Source organism: Natator depressus, chromosome 5 (assembly GCF_965152275.1).
Source record: "Natator depressus isolate rNatDep1 chromosome 5, rNatDep2.hap1, whole genome shotgun sequence".
NCBI classification, from domain to species: domain Eukaryota; kingdom Metazoa; phylum Chordata; order Testudines; family Cheloniidae; genus Natator; species Natator depressus.
In genome coordinates this window covers 130,659,589-130,685,667 of record NC_134238.1, presented here as the reverse complement: position 1 = coordinate 130,685,667, position 26,079 = coordinate 130,659,589, and the positions used below count along the sequence as shown (strand labels likewise).

The 26,079-nt window shown below is 44.7% G+C and overlaps 1 protein-coding gene across 5 annotated transcripts in view; it reads right to left on the bottom strand.

The window, feature by feature from the left end:
* Nucleotides 1-25,319, bottom strand: part of FKTN (fukutin) — a 78,442-nt gene extending 53,123 nt beyond the window's left edge. For 4 of the 5 annotated variants that reach the window (XM_074953665.1, XM_074953668.1, XM_074953667.1 and 1 more), the window contains exons 1-8: nucleotides 25,252-25,319; nucleotides 21,854-22,043; nucleotides 19,086-19,145; nucleotides 11,046-11,249; nucleotides 7,837-8,114; nucleotides 4,354-4,486; nucleotides 1,969-2,098; nucleotides 593-726 (exon numbers count right to left, since the gene is read on the bottom strand). In XM_074953665.1, coding sequence (XP_074809766.1) covers nucleotides 593-726; nucleotides 1,969-2,098; nucleotides 4,354-4,486; nucleotides 7,837-8,114; nucleotides 11,046-11,249; nucleotides 19,086-19,145; nucleotides 21,854-21,958 — 1,044 coding nt within the window. In that variant the 5' untranslated portion in view covers nucleotides 21,959-22,043; nucleotides 25,252-25,319. Of the gene's footprint in view, nucleotides 1-592; nucleotides 727-1,968; nucleotides 2,099-4,353; nucleotides 4,487-7,540; nucleotides 7,627-7,836; nucleotides 8,115-11,045; nucleotides 11,250-19,085; nucleotides 19,146-21,853; nucleotides 22,044-25,251 lie in introns of those variants that run through there. The other variant, XM_074953669.1, reaches the window with a different exon arrangement.
* Nucleotides 25,320-26,079: the final 760 nt, after the last annotated feature.

The window sequence follows — 26,079 nt, the reverse complement described above, 5'->3', positions numbered from 1 at the left end:
TTACATTTAATTAACAATGTTTTTTTTAAACTCGAAGGTCTTCCGCATCTCTGTCCAAGACCTGTGATTTTGTCTCTTCACTCCACCCTTGTGACCCTGCACTGTAGCCACTGACTCTTTGGAGTCTAACAATGCTGTTTCTTGAACCATCTGGGGGTTTCTGATGGGCACCCTGAGGCACTTCCCTTGCAGCCCTTCCAGCCTCTGCCGGCTGTAAGCACTAGTCTATGCAGAATGACACCCCTATAAGCAGGCCAAATCAATAGCAACAGAACACAATCCACCTTCTTATTTAAAGTTCTCTAGTGACACTAACAATTAGAAACCCCTTTAATATAACAGTATATACAGAATAGAATTCAGAGGCAGGATCATGATTCCATTATGAAAGGTGTTTCCCTAGCCCAGAAAGTGCATGAAGTCAATAAGTTTACACATGGGTAAATTAAATGTGCACAAACATTTGCAGGATCAAGGCTTACGAGATCCTCTCTTATGAAAACTGTTTTTAAACACCTTCAGACAACCAGAACCTTGAAAAAAATGTTATAATGAAGGTTAAGTTCACAGTTCAGATTTGTTACCTACTAACCTTGCCAAACTTGTGCTTCAGTGACAGTCCTGCCTTCTGAAATGCTGGAATAATATCAGATCTATAGTCTTGTATGAAGACCCCCAAATCCACATCTTTGCTATAAGGAATAATATTGCACTGTCTATACCAGCCTAAAAGGGAGAAAAAATGAAATCAGAGACATGGTGAATACACAGCTAGAGCTGAAACAAAGTAAGAATGAAGTTTCATGTGCCACTAGCTGAGATATCTTTGAGGGAAGCCACTCAGCTGCCCCCTACAGAGACACCTGGATTGGAAGAGGAGGAGCATAGGGAGCTACTCCACTTGTGGCCCAGCTGTCTCCCCTGGAAAAGTTAGGATTGTGAAGGGGCCCTATCACCACTTAAATAACGATCCCTCAATCTCTCCTAAAGGTATGTTTTCTAACTTACATTTTTAAAAGAAAACCATTCCTGATCTGAGCCCTTTATGCCAGGTTTAATCTAATATTTATGGAGTCACAATTCTATTTTTAAAAATGGATTACTTCATTTCAAATACTAGGTATTTCTGGGATGTAAACTGCCTACCCACTGCTGTTGGGAAATGGTGAGACTAGAAACCAGACATGCTTCCCCCCTCCCCCTTTTTGTTTAAGCCACATCATAGGGAACTGCACATCACTAAAATAATACTCCATTTAAAGGCAAAAATAAACCCTAACATTTAATGAAATGCTAACAAGAATTATTAAATCTATGGCTATAATCTACTTTGGAATTTAACATTCTCTTTCACCAATAATGAATTTGAGATATTGCTTTCAACCTTGATACAGTCAATAGGTTACCATATGGTCCCCCCTCTACTGAAGTTTTATAAATAATTTATCACATTAAACACCAAGTTTGTGTGGGATGGAGGAAAATCTGCGTCTAAAATAAAAGATAACTGAGAAGTAAGATTCCTCTGCATTTTCTTTCAAGTACCTTTACAAATTATTATTAGTGACCTGGTCCTGCAAGCTGCTGAGAGTTTCCTGAGAGGTGATCAACGTACTGACGTACTACTGACTTAAATGGAAACGCTCAACATTTCATATGAAGCATGCCCAGCATCTCAAGTGGTTCTAAGTGGCTTCTGAAAGGGATCTTGGAAATAAAACAAATACTGCTTTATTTTATTGTAATTTGTGAATTCCTCATTTTGACTTAGTAGTGAAGTTATTTTAACTGTGCTAATGCACTGGACTCCTGCTTCACACACCTATCAGATACCACCTACTAACCTGAAGCATTCAGCTGTCAATCTCAGCCACCAGCACTGGAACTAAACAGGATTAAATGTTTCAGATTTCGAAAGGGGCTTCAATGGGTTTGAAAAGCAATACGATATAAGCTCAAATACTTTACCAAGGCACGTTCCACTGCTCAGCCAGAACCTCACCCCTAAGTTATTTAATGTCAGGGCAGCCAGATGCAGCAATGCTTTTGCTTTTCTCCTAAACTCCACTGCATCAAGAGAGGCATCATCAGGGTACAGCTAAAGGGATAAGGAAATTAAACTACTTTCAGACATAAATGCACCTTAATTTTGAAAATGTTCTTAGTTAAAAAAAAAAAAAGAAAAAAAAAAGGCATTTTTTTTCAAGACTTTGATTAGTCTCTGGACACTGTCCACATCGCCATCTTGTGGCTGTTTGGCAATACAAATGGTGAAATGAGAAAAGTAAAATTTAAATGCCTATACAAGAAACCAGCGGTTCTTAGCCGGGGGTCCGTGAGCCCTTTCAAGGGGGCCATGGGGCCACGCAACTAAAGCCCTGATTCCTGGCGCACCGCATGGGGCTGAAGACGGACTGAAGCCTAGAGCCCTGATGCTCCCTGTGAGGCAGAAGCAGAGTTGGGGACATGGAGGGCATTCCCCCACCCTCCACACACCCCAAACTGCAGCACTAGATTATGACAGTCCCAGGGGCAGCTCTGCACCTCCCCCCGCACATCTCCTCTCCCTGCCCTTTGGCCACGTTGCAGGTGGAAGCTGGAGCTGGGCAGTGCGGGGCAGCTGCTGCTCTGGCAAGCGCCATGTAGTAGGCAGCAGCAGCATTCCTTCCTCTCCTGCTGGTGCCCCAAGTTGAAGCTGCTCCTCAGCGATTTGCTCCAGCAGAGGCAACCGGTAAGAGTCCCCCAAGGTGGAGAGACCCAGCTCTGTGGCTGGCTGACCCCTTGTGGAACAGGGACTGCAGGGGAGTCCTCCCAGCACACAGCCCCTAGTATCCCTCTCCCTGCATCCTGAGCTATCTCCTGCCTGCACACAGACTCAGCTATCCCCATCCCTGCATCTGAGCTACTTCCTGTCTGCACACAGCCCCTAGCTGCCCCCTCCCTGTACCCACAGCCACCCTGTGTGCACACAGCCCCTAGCTACCCCGTCCCTGGACGCTAAGCTGTTTTCAAACTTTTTGAGCTAAGCCCCCCAACTTTGAGTTATAATTTTGGGTTGCACCTGCCCCCCAACCCAGACAGGCTGGGTGGCCTACTGAGGTGAGTCAAGGGGTGGAGATGGCACTCCCTCCCTGGACCCCTCCATGCAGAGGTGGTTCGAGCACTGCTGGCCCCTCCCCCCCACCAAACAGAAGTAAAAATACGCCTATACCCAAGGCCCCTCCCCGAAGCCCCTCCACCCCCAAGGGGCCATGGAGTTTTTATAGCATGTCGAGGGGGGCCTCAGACAGAAAAAGGTTGAGAACCCCTGTAATAAACCATCCTCTTTGTTATCTTTTCCAAACTGATAAAATGTAAAAGTCAGTATTAACATACTACTGGAACGATCCACACCAAAACCAAAAAGATGAATGTATATATTAAAGAAACAAAATATGTAAATGCTGTGATTAAACCTCTGCAATGCTTACAACTTTTCAACAATAATGCATATTGAGCCTGATCCTGCTCTCACTAAAGTCAATTACAAAACTCTTACGGATACCAACCGGGGACAGAATTGGGCTCACTGTGGTTATTTTTAGCACATTTTTTACAGCTTGTTTGGTGCCACCAAGTGTTAAAATTGTGTAGTGAAGTTACAAGTTTACACTAATTTCAGCTGAGGCACAGTCATTTAAGAGCAGCAGTGCATTTTCAAGTTATTAGAGCACAAAAAAGCATCTTAACAAACACAAGGTCTCTATCCCATACTGGGATAACTCTGGTACCAACTTTCCAAAACAAATTTTTTTTTTCTTTGCTCTGAACAAGCTTTAAAAAGATTCAGCCCAATCAATCACTTCAAAAGTTACAAGCCCCTGAAAAAGGGGATTTTGAATGAATATACTTTCAAATTTAAGCATAATACCACAAATGTGCTGTAATGCATGGTCAATCCTACTGTGACCAAAATCAAAAAATTACCAGAAAATTGGGACTCTCATTTACACTACGGATACTTTATACAACTCTGACAGAGTAGAGGGGTCTTAAAGTGTGTGCAAATTTATATATTATCATTTATCTATTCTCCATATGATTTCAAACGCAGAGACAAATGCACCCAGAATAGAACCAAACAGATGAAACAACTTTAGTTATTCACAGAAAAAAGTTCTAGTTATACGCTCAATTTTTAAAAAAAATTAGTTTCTTTACTTTGTGAGAACGAAGGCCACCATGCTGCACTTATGCAAGAGTTTAATTTTAAGCCTATGAGTAGACCCATTCAAGTCAAACACATACCTACGTTTTTGCAGGATGGGGGTGTATGAGTGGAAATCTACTTTACATTTCCTGATTACCACTCACCTGAAAGAAAGCCCGAGCTTCTCTGTACCTACATTCAAGAAACCTAGAGTGTGACATCTCCTCTAGAAATTGGGACAGATTTTTTGGAATCTGAACTTTTAAGTCATCAATGGAAAGTTGTAGTACTTCTGGCCTGCAGTGAAAGAAAGACATTATATTATCCTGGCCAAGAATGCATCATCCGTGACTAATCAAACGCCACCTCCTATCTCTGGCCCAGGTTATAAAGATCTAAAACATGTTGAGCACTTGACCAGTTGCTACCTATATCCAAATGTATTACATCTGATTACACAAAACCAGAACCTCTTGGGTGCAACAAAATCTACAAGCTACTCTCCTAGGCAAAGATTTTCAAAATAGGAGCTAATATTAGACTCCTAAATCCATATTTAGACAACTGAATAAATCACCTTATTTTTCAAATGTGCCAAATACCCAGCAGCTCACACTGAGTTAACTGGGAGCTGCTGTTTGTTCAGAGCATTTGAAAAACGAGGCCATTTATTCAGTTGCCTAAATATGGATTTAGGTGTCTAATATTAGCCCCTATTTTGAAAGTCTTGGCTCATATTAATAATTTAACAATAGTTTAGGCCTTCATGACAACTGAAATGTTGAATGACATTTGATAGTTAATGTCCTGGATTTTAAATGTTTATGCATATAATAAATACAAGAGTCCAAGGTATAGAGGGGACGTTTAGTAACTCAGTAATTCTTAGCAAAAATAAATCAATGTGTTTTCCTTTTTTTTTTTTTTTTTTTTTTTAAACTAAAAGTGTTTGTTCTGTTCTGGTTGTTGTGACAATTTCAAGTAGACTGCAGGAATATTATTCTCACAGTCAGGCTGTATGCATCTTGCTTCCCCAAGACTGCAGCAAGTGCGTAGATTTGCCATTTTTCATATGCTACTGAAACACTGCATAAGTGAAAGCAGCCTAGTTGTGGCTTAGAAGGCTGGGCTTACAATACAAAAGTACACATTGCTCAGGGAAGGCAAAAATAGAAGGAAAGATAGAAAGAGAAATTGAGACGCAAAGAGTCAAGTTACAAGAGTTCCAGTCAACCATTACTGAGCTCTTTATCAGTTTCCCAAAGGCCTGTCCCACGGATGTTACTCTCTGTGGACTCCCACCCTCCTTTTTTTAACCTTCCCTTATTATAACCTTATTCTAATTATTTCTGACACTACTATTTTACCATGTTTACTGAAGTGAATGAAAGAATCAGGCCCCTATAATGAAAAAAATAAATAAAGTCACAGTACAGCAAATGTGACGTCAATTCTCTCTCAAAACCCACCCTCAAACTCCAGATCTGATCACCCAGGAAATCTGGGAAAGTTCAGAGCCAGGCCACCTGTTTTTGACCAATTTTAGCAGAGGCACTTTCATGTCAAGTTCCTATTTCAGTCACTTACAGTAACTTTAAAAATGGAAGAGAAGCACAGTTTAAGCACAAGACTGGGGACAAACAATTCATCCCAGATCTGACACAGACTTTGCACATCTACCAAGGCAATTCACTTAACCTGGCTGCTTCAGCTTCCCAATATGTACAGTGAGAATACAAGTACTTCCTACCTGATGGGGTGTTGTGAGGATTAATATTTGTGAAGTGCATTGAATATAAAAGCACTATAGGCTTGATCCCGGTTCCATTTAAGTAAATAGCAACACTCCCATTGCTTTCAATGGTGCAGAAGCAGATACTATGTTACTATTCCTATTCTGGCTGAAACTGCTTGTGCTCATTCAAAATTTTATTTTTGGTGGGAGGCTTTTGGTAAAATTCCAGTTGGTCATTTCTGAGGTAAGCAGGCCTGCAAAACCACTGGTTTTCAATAGTCCATATACAAGCAACTAAATAAGTGGACCTAAATCTACCGCACCAGCAAAACCCCACAGTTGTGCATAAATATGGGTTCTCTTATTTACATGCACCAATATGGGGGAGGGGTTTGACGCAATGGGTTCAAATGCATTTCTGACCCAGCTATGCTGGCATAAAAGAGGTCTCTCCTTCCACTTTAGTCACTGGGTCAGAGGTGGGCAAACTATGGTCCGTGAGCCACGTCCAGCCCACAGGACCCTCCTGCCCGGCCCCTGAGCCCCTGCTGTCCCCCCTACCCCGCAGCCTCAGCTCACTGCACCGCTGGTGCAATGCTCTGGGCGGTGGGGCTGCAAGCTCTTGCCGGGCAGCACAGCTGCAGAGCCACGGCCTGACTCGATGCTCTGTGCTGCGTGGTGGCGTGGCTGGGCGGTGTGGCTGCCTGTGCTGGTGCTCTGGATGGCGCGGCTGTAGCGTCGTCAGCCACCGGTGCTCCAGGCAACGCGGTAAGGGGCCGGAGCGGCTGGATAGAGGGCAGGGGAGTTTGGAGTGGTGGTCAGGGGGTGGGGGTGTGGATACGGGTCAGGGTGGTCAGATGGCGGGGAATAGGGGGGTTGAATGTGGGCATGGGTCCTGGGGGCAGTCAGGAAGGAAAGTGGGGGTTGGATGGGGCAGCGGGGGGCAGTCAGGAGCAGGGGTTCCAGGGGCGGTGAGGGGACAGGGAGAAGGGGTGGTTGGATGGGGTAGGGGTCCCGGGGGGGGAGGGGGGGAGGAGAGGGGCAGTCAGGAATGAGAGGAGGGGTTGGAGGGGCGGGGGTTTGGGGGCGGTCAGGGGACAGGGAGGGGTGAATGGGGTAGGGGTCCCAGGGGGCAGTCAGGGAACAGGGGGTTGGATGGGGCAGGAGTCTCGGGGGGGGGGGAGGGGGGCGGGGCCGGGCCACGCCTGCTGTTTAGAGAGGCCCAGCCTCCTCTAACCGGCCCTCCATAGAATTTGGAAACCCAATGTGGCCCTCAGGCCAAAAAGTTTGCTTGCCCCTGCAACTAGGTACTGTTACACAGTCCTTTGTTGCAAATGTAGTCTCCCCTTTTCTCAATGCTGAGAGTGTCACATATGAAGTTTTCTGACCAAGTTTTGGCTCTGTAGCATAATACAAAACGTACGGAAAGAGGTTACTAATATCAGATATTGCGGTTACACTTCTTTAATATCAGATATTGCTAATATGACAATCCCTATCTTGCCTGACATATATTTACTTCAAAATATTTCAGACATAAGCTGACAAGCAGAATCATTCAATTATCTGCTGGCAAGATGTGCTACTATACCTCTTTGGAAATCAAAATATCCTACCACAAATCAATGCTGGGTTGGCCCATTACTGGATCTCTCACGCCCAGGTTAAGCCACTTAACCTCTCTGTGTCTCAATTTCTCCATCTGTAAATTGGGGAAAATACTTGTTTTACTATTAATATCACTGGATCTGTCACCTTAAACTTTTGATTCACCTGCATTTTAGTGAACACGAGATGAATTTCATAACTTGCTCTTTAGAACCGTGAATTACTGATTTTAAGACAAAGTGGTAGTATTTAACGTGCTATAATAGACTTAAATCCTCTTTGTTGTCCTCCATTTATAACTTACTTGTTGTAAGCTCCAGGGTAGTGGCCAAAGTGTAGCTTTCGAAAAGGCACAAACTTTCTGTCTATGTTTTGTTTCAGCCGCAATGGGCCATGCCAGACATAGTTACCACTCCTCTCATAAAAGACCACCAGGTGGATGGCATGAGCTGCCAGTTTGAAGATATAGTGGAAGGGAATTTCAATCCCGGAGAGGTCATCCATCCCTTCCAAACGGGGGTCTTTGTTCTGTATCTTTAGCCACTGGAACCCCATTTTTTCAGCAGCTCTCAACAAGCTCACCTAAACATCAGAGAAACAACACTTTCTGTGAAAAGGACAAAAACAAGACTTCAACACTAAGGGCCAATTCTTCATGAACTTACGTGACTCCTGATTTACAACATACAACTTAGATCAGAATCAGGCCCTACCTATTCCAGAATTTCTCCTAAACCTTAAAAGGATGGTAACTGTCTATGCACATTTTCGTTTTCTATTTGTTTTCACTTCACCTACCTTAATCACAGCAATACCAAAATAAACAGGTTAAGCTTTTTTTTTTTTAACTGTCCCCATTTCTCCCAGTTTTGTAGCGCACAATGAAACCATATGATGAGTTCCCTCTTTTGGTGAAAGCCCTGTAATCATACAATAGAAACTGGGATATGACACCTCTTCCACTACTTAGGGCTTGAACGTTTAAGACCAGGTATAAACTACACACATTGGTATAACTACGTCACTCAGAGGTGTGAAAAATCCACACCCCTGAGCGAAGCAGTTATACCGACCTAACCCCCAGTGTAGACAGCGCTACTTTGACAGGAAGGCTTCTCCTGTTGACATACCTACCGCCTTTTGCGGAGATGGATGAACTATGTCAAAAGGAGAAGCTCTCCCGACAGCAGAGTAGCTTCTTCACTAAAACGTTCTACGTGTAGACAAGCCCGTAGTTTGCAGCAAGCTGGGGTGTGAATCTACCCTGCACTAGTCTGCAGCACACCCTCAGTGTGGATCCTGCTGACATGCATTAGCAGTTCGTTAATGCACTTTGATTAGTCCCATTTCAAAAAGGACGAGATCAATTCACATTAACGAACTGTTAATGTGCGTCAGCAGAGTGCACATTGACAGCATCGTGCAGGGTAGAGTCACAGGCAAACTTGCTGCGAACTAAATGTTCATGTAGACAAGCCCTTACTTAAATCCAACTCCCATAAAATGTTCGAAGAAAACTGCCACTGTGTAAATATATACGCACAGATTTTTCACAGGAATGATTATAAATGTTTACACTGAAGCTGCCAACCTCTGTGCTACTTTACAGATTCTACTATGCAACACTGTACCCTTTCTGATGCCTTATGCAAGTACTCAGCTCCCTGGTATTCTTCTCTTCTTGTTTGAATCCTACCTCTTTAGCCACTAAAACACACATAAACAAACCACACACGTAGAGATTTCACATCTTTCCATCCACTACCAACATCTCAAAATGTTCAGTGTTTCATTCTCTTCGTAATCTAGTCTACAGAGGTTGTTATACAATGGTCATCACTGTAGTATCCAAGTGACTTCCTGAAGTGCATTAACCAACGTGACTAACATCTCTTGTGTGTTTGTTCTGATACGTCTTTTGACTCCAGATAGTCTTTGCTTTGTGAAGAGACTAGATAATTTCACTGCTAGATTAAATCGTGATCACCACTTCATCCTTCAGCTTTCTCCATTCACTCTCTGACCCTTTTGTCTCCCATCTATCTTTGCCTGTCTCAACCATATCCGCCCCAGCGAGATCATAACTTCCTCTAAAACCGAATGCTTCAAAGACTGTAGTCCTTCTACAGAGTAAAAAGTCCTCTTTTTCCCATTGTCTCTATTACTTTCCTTAACTCGGACCTTTACTTTGCATCCAACGCTGAAACCTTGAGAAAGTCCTTAACTTTGAATTTACTTGTTTCCTCCCACATCACCTTGTCTTTAGCTTTGGATCACTTTCAGGTTCAATGTAGGGAAGAATTCTGGCTCTTCTGATGTCCTTATTTATCCCTTGATTATATCATGACTTGACTGTTGCAAATCCTCCTTTTATGATCTGCATAAATGTTAGCCTAAATTTCACGAGTTACATGAAGCCAATCAGCTTTAACATATTCCAAAGGGAGCGGAATAAGATGATGACTAAAGAGAAGAAGAAGATCACTCAAGACTTAAACAGCTCTTTTCAACAACAAATCCAGAACTGTAAGCTCCCCTTTTACAGATGGCATCAAAGAGGGAAATCTAGAATAGTGTGCTGACTCATGGCCCCATACTCAGTTTCTGTAAGCTAAAATTAGCATTGGCAAAGAAAAAGAAAGAAATACAGCAGGCCTTCCTTACTCAGGCCCAAAATGCCACCACTTTTCACTGTGTTTGAGTAAGAGTTTTACATCTGCCTGTCTCACATATTTTTCTCCTTTCTTAAATAAAATTATTTAGATTTTTATTGAAGTCATCTTCATACATCTTGTGCTAGTTAATCAAATAATACACATTTCCAGAATACAGTAATTTTGTACATCTAGCTTTTCTTTTTATCATAAAGCCCCAGCTTTTTCTGTCAGAAAGAGTTTAATTAAAATCTTATAATATAAAAAGTAAATGACAAGGTACCAAACATGCATCAATATATGGTTGCTGTACATTATGAAACAATCATATCAATGCACATTAACAGCTCTGCTACCTCTGCAATGGATACTACTCAGAATTTACTATGGCTATATGTATGGTAAGTTTCTATTTCTTTTTCTTCTCCCTTTCTTACAGATCTCTCCCTCTCTTCCTTCTGAAAGTTGGTCCCCTCTCACCTCAGTCTATGTATGTTGTGGACTGTGACCCAACTATCTTTGGGCTACCTGATGAATTCTCAATTCACTGAAACAGCCATTGAAACATTTTATCTGAGCTTCCTTCAAGAGTGTTGGCAGAAGCTACTCTCTCCTAGGGACCTCCCTGCCATGTGCCTTGCATCTTGAACAGACTGTTGCATGACTTCCCTTTACCTCAAGAGGTTTCAAAATAAAATAAAAAAAATAAAATAAAATTTAGGTACACCACCACCTTTAGACCAGTTCCACATCATGAACTTTAAACCTGGAAGTCTTTAAGTATGTTCTGTTCAACCATTAATCCTATAATGGCTGGGTGCATTACAGCAGACAAAACTGAAAAGGGAGAAAATCTTACTTCATGTTTCCATGTTTTATCCAGTAGTGCAAATGTGGTGAAATCCCGTGGAACACAGAAATACTTGCATTCTGGGCTCATGCCATCAGAAGAGCTGCTGAGCTGTTCAAAGTCTTTATGAATTAATCCCAGAACCAAAGGATCAATGAGATACACTGGTACATTGTGACTGGACACTAAACCAAGGAATTTCTTAATCACGTGCTGTTTGGAAAAGCAAAAAATAAGAATCAGATCACCCTATAAGTGTGTAAAAGTTAACCTTTTAAAATTATGAATCCATTAGGAATTGATCTCTCCCAATAAGACTTCTGCAATGGGAACAGAAAGTGGGATAAGCACCAAACCTGATAGAGTCAAAGGAGTTTACAGAGTGAAGTGTGTACAGTAACTCCTCACTTAAAGTCATCCTGGTTAACGTTGTTTCGTTGTTACGTTGCTTATCAATTAGGGAACATGCTCGTTTAAAGTTGTGCAATGCTCCCTTATAACGTGGTTTGGCAGCCGCCTGCTTTGTCCACTGCTTGCCGGAAGGGCAGCCCGTTGGAGCTAGCTGGTGGGGGCTTGGAACCAGGGTGGACCGGCAGCCCCCCATCAGCTCCCTGCTCCCCTAAGTTCTCTGTGCAGCAGCTGCCAAGCAGGCTATCAACTGCTGGCAGTTCAGCTGTCCCTCCCCCCACTGCCATGTGCTGCTCCCGCCCTCTGCCTTGGAGCTGCTCTCCAGAGCCTCCTGCTTGCTTGGGGGGCGGAGGGGAAGGAGGAGGAGAGGGGGGCTAATGTCAGGGTGTCCCCCTCCGCCCTGCACCCCGTTTACCCCATCTCCATAGAGCGGGGGGACACACGACAGGGCTCAGGACGGAGGGAGCTTCCTGGCAGCAGCTGCCATGGGTCTCAGCTTGCTGATTAACTTAACAACTTAGCCCTGGTCTACACTAGGACTTTAGGTCGAATTTAGCAGCGTTAAATCGATGTAAACCTGCACCCGTCCACACAATGAAGCCCTTTATTTCGACTTAAAGGGCTCTTAAAATCGATTTCCTTACTCCACACCTGACAAGTGGATTAGCGCTTAAATCGGCCTTGCCAGGTCGAATTTGGGATACTGTGGACACAATTCGACGGTATTGGCCTCCGGGAGCTATCCCAGAGTGCTCCATTGTGACTGCTCTGGACAGCACTCTCAACTCAGATGCACGATTGTTTGCTGTTGCTCTGACGCAGGGAGGGGTGACTGATGACACGGCTTACAGGGTTGGCTTACAGGGAGTTAAAATCAACAAAGGGGGTGGCTTTACATCAAGGAGTATTTCAGGCAGGACTTCACGGAGGGTTCCAATAAGAAATGGTGCACCTAAGTTATTGTTCTTATTGGAACAAGGAGGTTAGTCTGGCCTCTGATCGATACATGGCTAGATTTACCTCGCTGCACCTTCTCTGTGAGTGACTGCAGTGTGACCTAGAGGAATGAGTCCCCTAGACGGGGGGGGGGGGGGGGGGGGCGGGGGTTTGCAAATGAGTACAAAACAAATCTGGTCTATTTCTTGTTTTGATCCACTCCATCTATCTTTTACATCTTTGGCTGGCAGCAGACGGTGCAGAAGGACTGCATGCCATCCGCATCTCATGGCTGCTTGGCAGAAGATGGTACAATAGGACTGCTAGCCTTCCTCATCTCTTGCCTACCCTGCAGAAGATGATGCAATAGGACTGCTAGCAATCCGTATCGCCTGCCTGCTCACCATAAGATCGTTCAATAGGACTGACTGCAGGACTAAAGAGAATGACCTGATCAAGTCACTCCAAATTTAGTCCCTGCACCCATGTCTGCCCAGGTGCTCCTGATTGACCTCACACAGGCGACCAGGAGCACCTCGGACATGACGATGACGGCTACCAGTCCTATTGCACCGTCTGCTGCCACAAGGCAATGGGTTGCTGCTGCTGTGTAGCAATGCAGTACCGCGTCTGCCAGCACCCAGGAGACATACGGTGACAGTGAGCTGAGCGGGCTCCATGCTTGCCGTGGTATGGCGTCTGCACAGGTAACTCAGGAAAAAAGGCGCGAAACGATTGTCTGCCCTTGCTTTCACGGAGGGAGGGAGGGAACGGGGGCCTGACGATATGTACCCAGAACCACCCACGGCAATGTTTTAGCCCCATCAGGCATTGGGATCTCAACCCAGAATTCCAATGGGCAGCGGAGACTGCGGGAACTGTGGGATAGCTACCCACAGTGCAACGCTCTGGAAGTCGACTCTAGCCTCGGAACTGTGGAAGCACTCCGCCGAGTTAATGCACTTAGAGCATTTTCTGTGGGGACACACACACTCGAATATATAAAACTGATTTCTAAAAAACCGACTTCTATAAATTCGACCTAATTTCGTAGTGTAGACATACCCTTAGTGTACTTAAGAGTGGCGTCAGTGTACTTAAAGGGGAAATGCGCATCTCTCTCTCTCACACACAAGGTGTGTGTCTCTTTCTGCCACGCTGTCTCCCCTCCTTCCATTCCTGCTGCCTTGTAGAGTGTGAGGCTACATTAACAACAATTAGTTAACCCTTGAGGGCTCAGCCAATTGCTAGTTCATCATTTAGCAGTAAGGCATTCCCTGGGAAATATCCCACCCTCTGACTCCACCACCTCAACCAAGCTTCACAACCATCATCGCTGTGTACAGTATTAAATTGGTTGTTTAAAACTTATACTCTGTGTGTGTGTGTGTGTGTGTGTGTGTGTGTGTGTGTGTGTGTGTGTATATATATATATATATAGAGAGAGAGAGAGAGAGAGAGAGAGAGAGAGTCTTGTCTGGCAAAAAAAAATTTCCCTGGAACCTAACCCCGCCCCCCATTTACATTAATTCTTACGGGGAAACTGGATTCGCTTAACATTGTTTCGCTTAAAGTTGCATTTTTCAGGAACATAAATACACGTTAAGTGAGGAGTTACTGTACATAAAAGAACAGGGTTGTCCTGTGACACACATTTAAAATCCTTCACTGACTGGCTATACTTTATGTGCAATAGCATGTGTATGATGTAGTCCTTATGTGGACATATAGGCGCTCTCATGTCCATATATTTTTAAGAACTCTAAGCTCACGTTTTGGGTTCAGTGTTTCTGGCCAGTGCAGTTCTTGCTGTACAGCAGAGCCCTCTACTGGAAAAAGTAGGGCCAGACTAGCTTTTGAGACAATGATCGTTAGACAACAGCAGCAAAATTAAGAGTAAATTGTGGGTTTAGTGAAATGTACTGGCTTTTTTCACTTATGAAATAAGTTAACAAAAATATATTATTTTCCTGAAAGCACAAATTGTGATATTCATATGAATTAGAATTAAAATTCTTTACAAGACTACTTTTAAAAAATCCCAGTCAACAGGATTATATAATCATGTGAGCTAGTCATCTTACAAAACGGTCATTCAAATTTGGGAGGAAGAGGAGTTTATTATTACACTTAGTAGATACTATATGCCATAATAATAATTAGCATGTATTCACCACTTTAGGTCTTCAAAGCACTATACATGTATTAACTAATTAATTATCAATATGACAGAAACAGATATATATTCTTATCCTATTTTTCAAATGGTGAAACGACAAGAAGAGTGAAGGAAACTATCTTTGATCATAAAACATGCTCATGGTAGCACTATTTCACGGTGTCTTTTGCTGTGAAACTGGCAAAATCTAATCAGGAATTTTTGCTTATTTATTTTTGAGGGCCAAGGGAGAAGTATTAACAGGTGGATTTCAAGAGTATCCTCAGCAAACTGGGACATTTGGTTACTCCATTAAGGGGAACTGCACAATTCATGCCATCAATGGTTTCTGGTATGTACAAAATGAGCATTGTTCAGACAAGCATATATGTAATGCACTCTTTGTTTCGTCTAGACCACTCTTATGTTTTTAAGTATAAAAAAAGTACTGTAAGGACTAGATGCTTCAGCAAGATTATCCAGTCTCTAGGTGGGTGATTTGTTAGCTTGACTCATACACAGGTATTCTTTCAATTAGATACATTCACATCTCCATGGAAGATGAAAAATCAACAAACATTTACAGCAATTTATTGCACTGTGACAACAATTAAAAGTTAATCTAATTTAACACTGCAGGATGGATTAAATCAATTACAAGCAAATGCCTTAATGTGCAGTTCTACTCTGAAAAGTGAATGTAAAAATGGCATTGCAGGATTGCATGTTCATCATACCTCAGTGATTCCAGATCAAATCTGTTCCGTCAAGAGACTTTGCCCCACCCTCCAACTACCACCCTGCAATCTGAACCTGGCATTTGAATGTTAAGCTATGGTTTTGTTTGGGTCATACATTGTGTCCAATAATATACATCTGTGGGCCATGTTCTGCCACCTCTAGAACACGACTGGCTTTAACAGGGATGCACAAGTGTAAGTGACAACAGAATACAGCTCAGCAAATTGAATTTATGCACCAGTTCTATAGGAGTTTCACAGGGAGGGATGAAATCCATTCCCCCCGTGAGCTCTGCAGAGCCAACACAACTACTAGGAAGGTAAAGTAGTAAAAGTATTACTTTTGTCATTAAAGTGAGCAGATTTGCCTCTGAATATCAGGGAATAAATCTGTGGGAAAAGGAAGGTGTCATTTTTACAGCCACTGTTTACAGAGGAAATGCTCAAGTTTAGACTTAAATAGGGTGACCAGACAGCAAGTGTGAAAAATTGGGACGGGGGTGGGGCATAATAGGAGCTTATATAAGAAAAAACACCCAACATCGGGACTGTCCCTATAAAATTGGGACATCTTGTCACCCTAGACTTAAACAAGAGGTAGTGGGGGATAGTCCTGAAGTCAAGAATTTTCAGGTATTCAGAGAAGTTGAATAATTTAGGGCTTTATCCTGCAGGATGAAAGCTGAGAAACAACTGCAATGAGCCACCAGCAGGATAAGTATTCTGCTTTGTTACTAACAATCCAAGTAAAGTAAAGTAAAAGCTACAAGGGCACTATTCCTGCAGGCTGTTGAGCCAGAAAGAACATCACGTCCAGTACATCTCACGAAGCACTTAGTAGCTGGCTATGAGAAATGCCACTTCTTAGAATCATCACATATTCTGTAAAAGAAGGCAGTCCTCGCAGCTGCCTCTGCTTTGACTTTCCCCAAATACAGCTCTTGAACATACCAGAGTAGCCATTACACCTGGCTGGCAGTACCCAAACATCTTTAAAATGACTACTATGCACGTCGCTTGCAAGCGCAGGACTGTATTTAAACCAAAGGACACAGCCAGGGCACATTCTTAAGGTTGCCAGGCATCTGGTTTTTGACCAGAACGCTCGCTCGAAAAGGGACCCTGGTCAGCACCGCTGACTGGGCCGTTAAAAGTTCAGCTGGCGGTGCTGCAGGGCTAAGGCAGGCTAGTATCTACCTGTCCTGGCACCGCACTGCGTCCTGGAAGTGGCCAGCAGGTCTGGCGCCTGCGGGGGTGGGCACGGGGTTCTGCACGCTGCCCCCGCCCTGAGCACCAGCTCCACATTCCCATTGGCCGGGGGGGGGGGGCGGGTTGAAGGGGGAGAAAAGAGTGCGGTGCCTGCTTGTGAGAGTAGTGTGCGGAGCATCCTGGCCCCCCCACCTAGGAACCGGACCTGCTGGCCACTTCCGGGGCTCAGCGCGGAGCCAGGACAGGCAGGGAGTCTCCCTTGGCCCCGCTGTGCCACTGACCGGGAGCCGCCCAAGGTAAGCCTGTGCCCCAACCCTCTGGCCCAGCCCTGAGCCACCCCCGAAAAGCAGAAACCCTCATTTCTGGCCCCCCCGCAGAGTCCGCACCCCCAGCCCAAAGCCCGTACCCTCTCCCATACCTCCCCATACCCCCTGCCTCAACCCGCAGCCCCCTCCCACATTCCAAATCCCTCGGCTCCACCCCCCCAGCCTGAACCCCAAACCCCTCATCCCCATTCCAGAGCCCGCACCCCCAGCTGGAGCCCTCACTCCCCTCCCGCACACCAACTCCCTGCCCCAGCCTGGAGCCCCCTCTCACACCCTGGGGTGGGGTCTCGGGGATGGGGCAGGCCAAGAGGCGGAGCCACAGAGAAGGGGCAGGGCAAGGATATTCAGTTTTGTGTGATTACAAAGTTGACAACCCTACACAGTCTCCCTCTTACATCCACTTTTCTCCATAACCATCAGTGTGGTGTTCATTGCAGGCACAGAGATTTGTTCAAAACCTACTTTTCTTAGCAGGTTCTGAACAAATACCAAGCATAAGCATTACAACTTTGGCTCTCTGAGCTTCTTTCAGCAGTGCTCAACAGCCTGCAGGATTAAGCCCTAAAAAAAGCAGCCAACCAAAACATATCTTGATATTGAAGTAGTAATATGACCCAGAAAGGTAACTTTGCCCCCTGTTTGTGAAGAGCTTTATAAGTCAGCATAAACAACTAACATGAAGCTAGAGTGACAGCAAGCAAAACAAGGTCAAACAACTTGGAAGAGTATGCAGTATTATGTAATGTAACTATCTGCCAGTAAAAATTTTAGCTGGTGATTTTGTGCCAGCTGCAGCGTATTAAACAAGCTGGAATTCCAATAAGCAAAGCATTTCAATATTCAGTTTGGAAGGACACAAAGGCATGGATCAGAACTTCTGCATCAGAAAAGGAAAGACAAAGCCAGATTCTGCAGAAATGTTTCTTAAAAGGTGGAAAAGTGTCTTAAGGACTACACAGACAAAAGAATCTCCAAGGTCCCCAAACCCACAAACCTAGCTTAATACCTCTGTTTCAAAAATAGGGAATTTCAACCAATGTCTTCAAATAATTTGTAATATTGCTCATCTGACAAAGGCATCATCTGGTACGTATAAGTATTACACTGTATGGTGATCCAACAGAAGGCATCTTTTACTTTACCCACATTTTTGAAAGGTGAACATGGATACAAACATTTCTGGTATAAAATTTAACCAGCAATGGCAAGGACTCTGGACAAAAATCCAAATACAAATAATTGCATAATTCCACACTTGCTATCAACTCTTTTTAAATATTCGATTTTGGATTCTTCATGAAGGCTACTGAGAGTCTTACTGTACTGTAGCATATACACAGGATTATGAACTGTAGTTTAAATAAACTATTTCCTAAAAGATAGATAATTTGGCATGACAATTTGCATGCTCTAATGATCCCCAGAGTCTGTGTCAGCAGGGGCTTTTTGCTCCTGGTAGGTTCAACCATGCCGGATTGTTTTGTCAGTACGTGGCCTGAGTCCAATTCTGATGAGAGAGAAGTTTACATCATGAAATTGTCACAATTGGCTCAAACTGTGACCTGTGCTGGTTGTCTCATCAAAAGGGGCCAAGGACTGAACAGACCTGGAAAATGACTTCCCTCTGAGCCCTGAAGCACCATTATATTAAGCGTCAAACAGAGTTGAACGAACAATTTAAACCGTTCCAACTGAATAGGTTTTGAAACCAGCATATTATAGATGGGGGCACAGGAGCTTGGGGAAGCTTGCACTGCACTCCCATTAGCATGCCCAAGTGTATTCTATTGATAAACAGAAGACTTCAGAAGACTTTCAGTGTTCAAATCCATCAATCTGATACCTTTCACAAACACTAAATTCACTTTTAAAAAAGGTAAATTAAAGATTTCCAGTTTCTGTGTTAGTGTCTTGGCCCAATTCTAATCAGGTTAAATTACATGCTGCTTATCTAACTTGTCCCTGCTGTTTTAATAGGATAAGTTATTCTTCACTTCCTGTATCTAAACTATTTTGTTATACTGATGCCACCACTACAAGCCTAAGTTCCACTCTAGAAACAGGTGCATGATCCTGAGACAGCCGAGCACTCAGAAATCCCCTTTACTTTAATGGTCATGTTCAGGGTGGTAAGATCAAGGCTGCTTCCATTTAAAACAACAAAATTCCCAATGACTAAACTGGACGCAGAAGAGGACCCATAATTTGCAATTCTATAAGAGTTTATTGATACTTACAGGGATGCTGTATAAATAAATAACATTGAACATACCCATTGTATGCTGTCTTGTCCTGACTGGCTTCCTTTAACTTTTGAAAAAACAGCTCCATTCTAGCAAGAACAAGGACAAAAGATATTTTGAAACCTAAGATGTCCCAAATGGTGGTTTTGTTTAGATTTATAAAAGGAAATTGTACATATCTTTTTCACAAACACTTTACATTTCAAGGATTGCAGTTTTAAGTCACTTATATATGTTACATGAAGTAAAAATCATGCCCAGGAATATTCACTTAATATATTTAGAAGGACCATGCAAGGACTGCTGGATCTAGCCTTACGTTTCCAAGTCAATAGGACAATTAGTAAAAGAAAAAAGGACAGGGTGGGTAAGAATAAACAAAACGATTTTTTAAAATGTAAATTAAATATAGGTTTATTTAAAAAAATAAACCTATTTAAAATTACATTTTGGATAACAACCTGTGTTTAGGCCTAAACTTATTATAATCTATTAAAATCATTTAATTAAATACAAAAAATAATATTAAGCAGTACATTTAGGGGACTGGAACACATGACTTATGAGGAGAGGCTGAGGGAACTGGGATTGTTTAGTCTGTGGAAGAGAAGAATGAGGGGGGATTTGAGAGCTGCTTTCAACTACCTGAAAGGGGGGTTCCAAAGAGATGGATCGAGACTGTTCTCAGTGGTAGCAGATGACAGAACAAGGAGCAATGGTCTCAAGTTGCAGCGGGGGAGGTTTAGGTTGGATATTAGGAAAAACTTTTTCACTAGGAGGGTGGTGAAACACTGGAATGCGTTACCTAGGGAGGTGGTGGAATCTCCTTCCTTAGATGTTTTTAAGGTCAGACTTGACAAAGCCCTGGCTGAGATGATTTAGTTGGGGCTTGGTCCTGCTTTGAGCAGGGGGTTGGACTAGATGACCTCCTGAGGTCCCTTCCAACCCTGATATTCTATGATTCTGTGTCTGCTGCCAAAGTATTAAAGAAAGTCAAATTACTGAACTCGTGGAAGTCACTGGCTGAGGATCTGAAATCAGATTATGCTGAACTGCTAAACCAGCTTTTGACAGCAGTAGCCTCTTCTGCGGTTGCAGCGAGAATATTTCCTTCATTTCAGTTTGTTCAGCAAGTTCAGTGCACTCAAAATTAAAAAAATAATTGGGAGTTAGAAAAGGAAAACAAGTTTTCTTCCTTTTCAATCTATGATTAAAAACAACGTGAGATGATGATATTTACTACTGTTAAATGAAGACATGGTAACCAGAAACAATAAGTTCAATTCACTAACTACAGATAATACTTTGTTTAATAAATCAGTTAGTTTTAAAGGCAAGATATGTTTTGATAATTATTTTCTTATGCACCCAGGCTATTTAAGGTAGTTTTATTTAATTTAAAATGCTGGTTTTCTGCATTTTAAATGTCATTTGAATTTCCATCCAACTACGGCTGGATGCAAAGTGCAAGTAAAAAATTAACCTAGTCAACAAGAAATGCATCATTCACCATTTTCTAACAAAAAAATATAAAAATTAAATAACTTCTTTTAAGTTAAGCAATATACTAAAATGTACAAATGCAAAACGCGATTAAAATTGATTTTTAAAATCAAGGTTTCCTATTTGTTGATTAAAATCATGATTAAAATCAGTGATTTAAATCAATCCACCCTGAAAAAGGAAGATGAAATAATGCCAGTAGCCTCAGAACACTGGGGAAAAGTCATACCTTAGGTTCAGTGGTGCAGCCTGTCAAAGATATGACCCTCAGTGGATAAGTTTGAGAAGGAAAATATTTGTGTCATAAGAAAATATTTGTGTTAAAGCCTCAGATTCCTAGCTACCTAGAGGACAATGATTTCTAATTCACAGCCTTGCTGTGGACAGCATATGAGGAAGCCAGACTGTAATGTCATATAACACTAAGAAGACTTCAGACTGAATAAGGGTTCCCCCCACCAAAAGAGCTAAGCCGGATATTAGATACCAACAGACTTTCCTTCTAAAGGAGTAAGTGAAGACATACTGTTGCCTTCAGTTCTTGTACTTATCTTATCTAGAGATAAACCATGTAATCCTCATGAGGCAAGATTTCACTTCTAGCACCATCTTAGCTAATTATTGCCTTTATTTTCCCATTACGGAAAGATTACATCTAGCCACATGTGCCTCTTGGTTCTCAATCAGAATCATAACTACAGGAATTTACATTTGGTATCTAGAAAGCTTTACAACAGAACCCCAGAGACAGGTTAAAGGTGACTGATTCTGCAGAAACAGTAGCTTCTTTTAATTTTAACACATCTGTTGAAGTTGCTGCAAACAACAAATTGCATTTTACTTTTTTGCTTCCCTAAACAGCCTTACAGAAACTCAAGGCTGACTCAGGTTTCACAGAATCATACATCAGTCTGGGTTAAGTAAAGGTGCATGCACTTGGGAAGTTTTAAAAAAACTTTTGATGTACCAGACCGAGTTCGAATGTGCAGAAAAACCTGGAATCGCGGAATTCAATCCAGTGTCTGATTTCATTGGTAAAGTCTTTGTCTAGCTGGCAGAGTGGCTCAGGATTGAGAGTAACATTCTAACCTCATTTTTTCTATGGTACCTACTCACTGTGTCCTGTTGGGTAATGTATTTAACTTTTGCAAGTCAATCTTATGGTAACAGTCGTCAATCCCACAGGGATTTTTGAGTAATAATTAGTTAATATTTTTAATGCACTTGAGCATAATAAGTACTATTTTAATCCCCCCCCCCCGCAAATTCAAGTCTTTAAAGTGATATTTTTTACCTTTGGAGATAAGTAGTACTTATAATAGTACAACTGGAACAGGAGAAACACTGAACTTGTCAAGGTAAGAAGAGCCAAAACCACGTTCTTATTAATTCTCTGCATTAGTCTTCAGGGCTCACTTGATTATCACTTGAAAGCAGGTCAGTCTTTTTCATCTTTTCAGATTGCGTATTACTTCTTTGCTTTTCTGTGAGAAAAGGAAGGTCACTTAGTTTAAGTAAAAAAAAAAAATATACAAAATCTACTTTTTAATACCAAGGTATAACAGTTCTGAAAAGCTAATTGAAACTATAGTAAATTGTGTGAACATAAAGTACTTACAGAAGAAAAAAAAAAAAGAGTAATGCAAATTATGTGTAAATCCACATGAAATGGGTGCTAATCAGTGAAACTGCTGGGTTTCCTGTCTTATCTTTGAAAAAACATATTTTAAACAAATAAAACCCCTTCAAACTACAGCCAATCTAGATGCAATCCTAACTATATAAGCAAGACATCTAGGAAAGCTACTGGAGTGAGAACACCATCAAAGTGCAACTATCATGTTTAATAAGAAACAATCACCTACTGAAGGGGAAGAAATGCCAACTAAATAAGAGGGACAACCTAAAAAGACTCATTGGCTGGGCAGAGGAACAATGTTTGCATTGAGACCATTTTGTTATTTAAAATATTTAACTATAATGGGAGAAAGAGGAAAAACAGATCTAAAACAATCAGAGCGAGAAACCAGGATTGATTAATAGGAAAGAGAACGTTTTCCTCTTTTGTGTGTTATTTTTTCTTTCACTTGACCAGAAATAGGGGCATCTAATGAGAATGCAGTGAAACTTCATTCTGTGAGAGAAAATCCTGTATTTGAGGAGACACCAGACACTAGAACAGTCATTTATACTGTGATTACATCTCTGATTATGTCTCATGTATTGTGTTGTTCAGAGTGATAACATTGGTTCATTTCCTTTCTTCAATCCTGCTCTTCCTTAGCTAAATAGCTTCCATGGTTCCCTGTCCATATAAAATGAGCTTAGAGTAGTACTGATGATGCTAGTCAACCAAACATAAATCAGAGCTTTAAACATAGTGAGTTTGAACACTAACATTTAAATCTAGCACTAGTAGTAGAATGCAACTACCATTCAGGGTATCAAAGTTTGAGACTCCAGTTCAATCTGTCACTTCTGAGCTGGCATAATTTGGGAAATCTGCTGGGTGGGAAACACCTATGGCTCTTCTCTAGTAAGGTTTTCAGATACTTTGTAAATTGGATTCTATTCTGGCACTAACACCAGCATACAATCAAACTCAGCAGCGTCTGATTTCATAAGTAAAGGATTTCTCTAGTTGGCCTAATGGTCTGAGCTCAGGATGGGGAGTCAAATTCTAATCTCATCTGTTCTACCTACTCACCATGTTTTAGGTAATTTAAGCATGTCAGTTTTATTATAACAGTTGTAAATAATCTCCCTACCCAATGTATTCTGAGAGGACTTTTTTTTTTTTTAATCTCATTCTTCTTAAGCATCATGGGAGATCAGACACTGGACAGGGAGGGCTAGGACTCTGAGGTAGCACTGAGCATTCTCTCAGGTGGTTGGCTGGCTGGATTTTGCTCACATAGTCAGGGTCTAACTGATCATCATATATGGGGTCAGAAAAGAATTTCCCCCCAGAGCAGATTAGCAGTGCCCGGGGGTGTAGGGATGTCACCTTCCTCTGCGGAGTATGGGTGTGGGTCACTTGCCAAAATTATCCGACCATATTTCACTTAATCCCTGCCATTGTAGGGGCCTCAGACATTGGTGCACTCTCCTATTCTCTGCCTGGGGCATATAACAGTCTAGTCTCCTGTGGACTGTAATACTTGGGTCTCATTTTGGTCACCGGTTACTGTGCAGGTATGGGTGGTGGCTTGTGATCTAGAGGTGGTCAGACTAGATTTGTGGTTTTCAACCATTTTTTTATTTGCAGACCCCTAAAAAATTTCACATGGAGGTGTAGACCCCTTTGGAAATCTTAGGCATAGTCTGCAGACCCCCAGGAGTCCGTGAACCACAGGTTGAAAAGCACGGGACTAAATGATCTAATGGTCCCTTTTTGCCTTAAATTCTATGTTCTGAGGAATAGTTAATCTTTAAAAAGCACGTTGAGCATATTTAGGATTCCCAACCCTCCCGGTTTGGCCAGGAGTCTCCCGGAACTGGGCTCGATATGCCGGAGGCTACTGAAGCTAATCCTGAAGACTTTAAGCCGCTAGAAGTCCGGCAGCACAGCAGGGCTAAGGCTGACACCCTACCTGCCTTGGTTCCGCGCCGCTCCTGGAAGCAGCTGGCATGTCCAGCGGCTCCTAGGAGGTGGTGCGGCCAGGGGGGATCTCTGCGCACCACACCAAGCGCCAACTCCGCTGCTCCCATTGGCTGGGAACAGGAAACCATGGCCAATGGGAACTGCGGGGGAAGTGCTTACAGGTGGGGGCAGTGTACAGAGCCGCCTGGCTGCCTAGGAGCCGCTGCTGCTTCTAGAACCCGTCTGAGATAAGTGCCGCCCGGTCGGTGCCTGCACCCCAAACCCCCTGCTCCAGGTCAGAACCCCCTCCAACACCCAAACTCCCTCCCAGAGCCTGCACCCCAAACCCCCTGCCCCAGGTCAGAACCCACTCCAACACCCAAACTCCCTCCCAGAGCCTGCACCCCCAAACCCCCTGCCTCAACCCTGAGCCCCCTGCCGCACCCAAACTCCCTGCCCCAGCCCAGGGAAAGTGGGGGCGGGGAGAGCGAGAGACGGAGGCAGCGAGCGGGGTCGGGGCCTCGGAAAAGGGCGGGGGCAAAGGGGCGCTGGGGAAGGGGGGTCTGTGATCAGACAGCTGGCAGCGCTAAGCATAGGAAGGCCCAAGTCCTGCTGTTCTTTTGGTTCCATTCCGGTCTCCGCACAGAGGCTGGGCGGGAGGCGGTTGTGCGGCTCCCACCTCAGGAGACAAGCAGCGCTTCTACGAGCCCGCCGGGGCAGCCCAGACCTGCAGCCCCGCCGTGGGCCGAGACGCCCGCGGCCCGCCCCGAGTCACCCCACGCAAGCGGCGGAGGAGGCGGCGGCTGCTGGGAGGGCGCTTCGCTGCCCGGCAGGCCGCAGAGCCCGGCTCGGGGCCCGGAGCCCGGAGGGAGCGAGACTGGGGTGGGTTCTCCTGCAGCTGGGCGGGGCAGAAGCTACCGGGGGCCCCGGCCCCGGCCCCGGCCCCGGCCCCCGGCCCCCGCCCCCGCCCCCGCCCCCGCCCCCGCCCCCGCCAACTGACCAGGGCCGGATCCGCCCCGGGGCTGCAGTCGCCCGAGCCGGAGCCAGCCCCACTCCCACACCGGCCCCAGGGGGACTTGGGCAGCCCCCGCAGGCCGCCATTCCGTTACCTTGGCTGCCGCCACCGCGCGCCGCTTGCGTCCGCCGGGGGGGCGTGGTTTGCAGCAGCCGTAAAGGTGCCCGCCTGCGGCGGGGTCGTCTGCGCATGCGCCAGGCAGGGCGCGAGGCCCGGGTCCGCTGCCTGCGCGTGCGGCCGGGCTGCCCCTCGCGCCTCAGCCGGCAACGAGGCGGACGCCGCCGCTGGCGGTGCCTCATGGGCCTGCCGGGCGTGCGGCCTGCAGGAGGCCCGGGGCAAGCTGGCCCCTCCGAAACCTTGCCCTCGAACGAGCCCCGCACGCCGCGGCCCCTGTGCCCGCAGCCTGGGGCGGTGCCGGCGAGAGGGCGCCGCGGAGACGGGGGCGGGGAGCCCGCCGGGACGGGGCAGGTCGGCTCGGGAGGGCAGCCCTTGGTTCGAGGCGGGTAGCAGCACCCCACGTCCGCGGGCCCCCTGAACCGGGCTCCCCGTGGGCCCGCCTGCGTCTCGCGCTGCTCGGGGGGTCGGGGGACGGGGGCAGAAGGTCTGGGGGTTTTTTTACCCGCGGAGGCGTGTCAGGGCTTGGCTGCGCTGGCGAGTCAGAGCGCGTGGAAGCAGCGCCCGGCCCGGACTCGCGCCGCGTCCCCCCCGGCAGGGCCCCGCCGAGCGCCCGGACTCTGCGGCTGGAGCGCCGCTGGTAATTCCCCTCGGCGAGAGGCATAACACGTGCTGCGTCCCGGCTGGAGCCCCGCGGCGCCGGTGTGGACGCCCTGGCGGGTTAGCGCGCTCTGAGCGGCCTCCAGAAGCGTCCCACGCTGCCTGTTCTAGCCACTCTGGTCATCACGTTGAACTCCTCTGCCCTGCC